We start from the raw sequence: 2,730 nt of genomic DNA, 5'->3' as shown, positions 1-2,730 counted from the left end.
GATAGTGTAGTTAGAACGCGTGAAAGCGCAAAAAACACTTATATACATTATAAATGTTATAAAGTGCATGTGCATGCAGTTAGATTGTATTTTGGTGAAAAAATCTTCGTAGTTGTGACCATAAGGTATTTATACGGAGTATAAGTAGAGTCCGAGCAGTTAGTTTGCTACTGATCCCCATGGCCTTAGCTAGCCCATAGTCCATGACATCAAGCACGGAGCCCATGCACGTGTACGAGGAACAGGCGTGACCAAGGAACCACAGCCGACCACCCATAACATAGAGCGTGGAGCCCATAGCACGTGCAGGGAGAGATCAGAGACTAGGTCTTTTCCATAGAGAAAAGAGTTGAACGTGTGCTGCTCGACGGTTATCGAAATAACTTGCAGATATAGATAGTATAAGCGGTGTCCGAGCAATTAGTTCTTTGCTGAGCTCTCGGCCTTAGCTAGCCCATAGTCCATAACGTCGGGCGCGGAGCCCATGGACGTGTAGGATGAATAGACGTGACCAAGGAACCACAGTCGACCACCTATAACGTAGAGCATGGAGCCCATAGCACGTGTAGGGAGGGATCGGAGACTGGGTCTTCTCCGAAGAGAATAGAAAAGAAAGTATGTTGTTCGCTGATCAGTGAAATATCTTGGAGATTTGGAGCAAAGTGTTTAGCAACTTGGAGAAAACTTATTTGGTGATTTTAAGCAAAAATGTGTCGGCGAATAGGAGAAATCGTTCAGCGATATTGGAGAAAACCGTTCGGCGATAACGTTGGAGATTTGGAGAAATGTGGTTGGCGCAGTTATGGTGATTTTGTATTGGAGTTCACAATGGAGTAGCATGGAGCTCGGCAACCACAAGTGGAGATTAATCCATAATGGAGAAAAAGTGGAAACAATTTATGGAGACCAAAACTTTGTTCATCATAAAGTTGATAGTACATATCTAGGTTGTTTTAAGGATAGAAACATATGAGGTGCTCGATGTGCCACAAGTTGGAAACATCGATTCCTTCTAAGACACATAGGCGATAAGACCCTGGTTGGGTGACCGCTTTGATGATGGAAGGCACTTCCCAAGGGGAGGAGAGCTTGTGCATCCCTTCGGTTTTTTGTTTTCTGCGGAGAACGAGGTCACCGATAGCAAATAAACGACCTTTGACATTGCAGTTGTAGTACCTCCGCAAGCCTTCTAGATATTTGGCTATGCGGACATAGGTGATTAGGCATTCTTCCTTGGCCCTTTCGACATCTTCTGTCCAAACAGTTGCGACCTGCTCTTCATCATAGTTTTCCACCCTAGGTGCTCGGAAGGCAATGTCCGCTGGTAGTATGGCTTCTGAGCCATAAACCAAGAAGTATGGAGACACACTAGTGCTACGACTAGCTTGAGTACATAGTCCCTAGACTATAGCTGGTAGCTCCTTGAACCATCTACCCGAGTGCCTTTCTTCTTTCTGATATAGTCTCTTTTTGAGGGCATCAAGGATCATGCCATTCGCCCGTTCGACCTGGCCATTGGCTCTAGGATGAGCAACGGAGATGTATTTGATGGAGATGCAACGGTCTTCGCACAAGTCCCCAAATTGATAGCTAGTAAAAGTAGTTCCGAGGTCGGTGATGATGCTGTTCGGGAGACCGAATCTATGGATGATATCTTCAAAGAGCTCGACTGCTTTTTTTGCAGTAGCCAAGATGAGCGGTTTATACTCAATCCACTTGGAGAACTTATTAATGGCGATGTATACATACCAAAAATCACCTGGCACTGGCTTAAAAGGCCCAATCATATCCAGTCCCTAGCATGCGAATGGCCAGGAAGCTAGGATGGTTTATAGCTCTTTTGTCGGCACGTGTATTTGCTTGGCAAAAAATTGGCATCCTTCACAACGTCGTACGAGGTCTTCTGCATCAGAGATGGTTGTGGGCTAGTAGAAACCAGCTCAGAAGGCCTTGCCAACCAGTGTTCTCGAGGCCACACAGTTGCCGTAGGAACCAGAGTGAATTTTGAGAAGTAGCTTCACTCCGTCTTCTTGGGTGATGCATTTCTGCAGTATCCTTTTCTTGGCACTTTTCCTCATCAAATTGCCGTCTACTAGCATGTCATGCTTGCTATGATGAATTAGGCATTTGGCTTTAGTCTTGTTGATGGGTACTTTGGAGCTGGTGAGGTACTTGATGAATTGTTCCCTCCAATCGGCGATCGGCGAAGGTACTGATAGTACCAGCTGCTCGGCGGGGGGAACTTCCTGAATTTCCTTATCTTCCTTAATGGATGGTGCTAGGATATCTTGATCAAAAACCCCTGGTGAGATCATGGCACGATAAGAGCCCACCTTGGATAACTGGTCGGCGAGCTGATTTTGGTCGCGTACCACATGGTTGTACTCGATGCCGTAAAATTTTCCTTCAACTTTCCTAATTTTGGCGTAATATGCATCCATCTTCTCACTAGAGCAAGTCCAATCTTTGTTAAGCTGGTTGATGACCAACATGGAGTCCTCGTATACCATGAAGCATTTGATGCCAAGCTCAACGGCTATACGGAGTCTGTGGAGACATACTTCATATTTGGCGGCATTGTTGGAGGCTGGAAAGTGTATCCAGAGAACATATCAGAGCTTATCCTTGGTCGGTGTAATGAACAGAATGCCCGCACCAGCACCATTGATGTTAAGGGTGCCATCGAAGTACATCACCCAGTGCTCAGGGCAGGTAGCGGCGATGGGCTCT

At 45.9% G+C, this 2,730-nt stretch overlaps 1 protein-coding gene across 1 annotated transcript; it reads right to left on the bottom strand.

Moving 5' to 3' along the window:
• Positions 1-1,940: 1,940 nt before the first annotated feature.
• On the bottom strand, positions 1,941-2,510 carry LOC136465520 (uncharacterized). The gene has a single exon (XM_066464217.1). The coding sequence runs from the start codon at positions 2,508-2,510 to the stop codon at positions 1,941-1,943; it is 570 nt and encodes a 189-aa protein (XP_066320314.1).
• Positions 2,511-2,730: the final 220 nt, after the last annotated feature.

Source organism: Miscanthus floridulus, chromosome 7 (assembly GCF_019320115.1).
Source record: "Miscanthus floridulus cultivar M001 chromosome 7, ASM1932011v1, whole genome shotgun sequence".
NCBI lineage: Eukaryota > Viridiplantae > Streptophyta > Magnoliopsida > Poales > Poaceae > Miscanthus > Miscanthus floridulus.
This window is presented reverse-complemented; position numbering and strand designations above follow the sequence as displayed.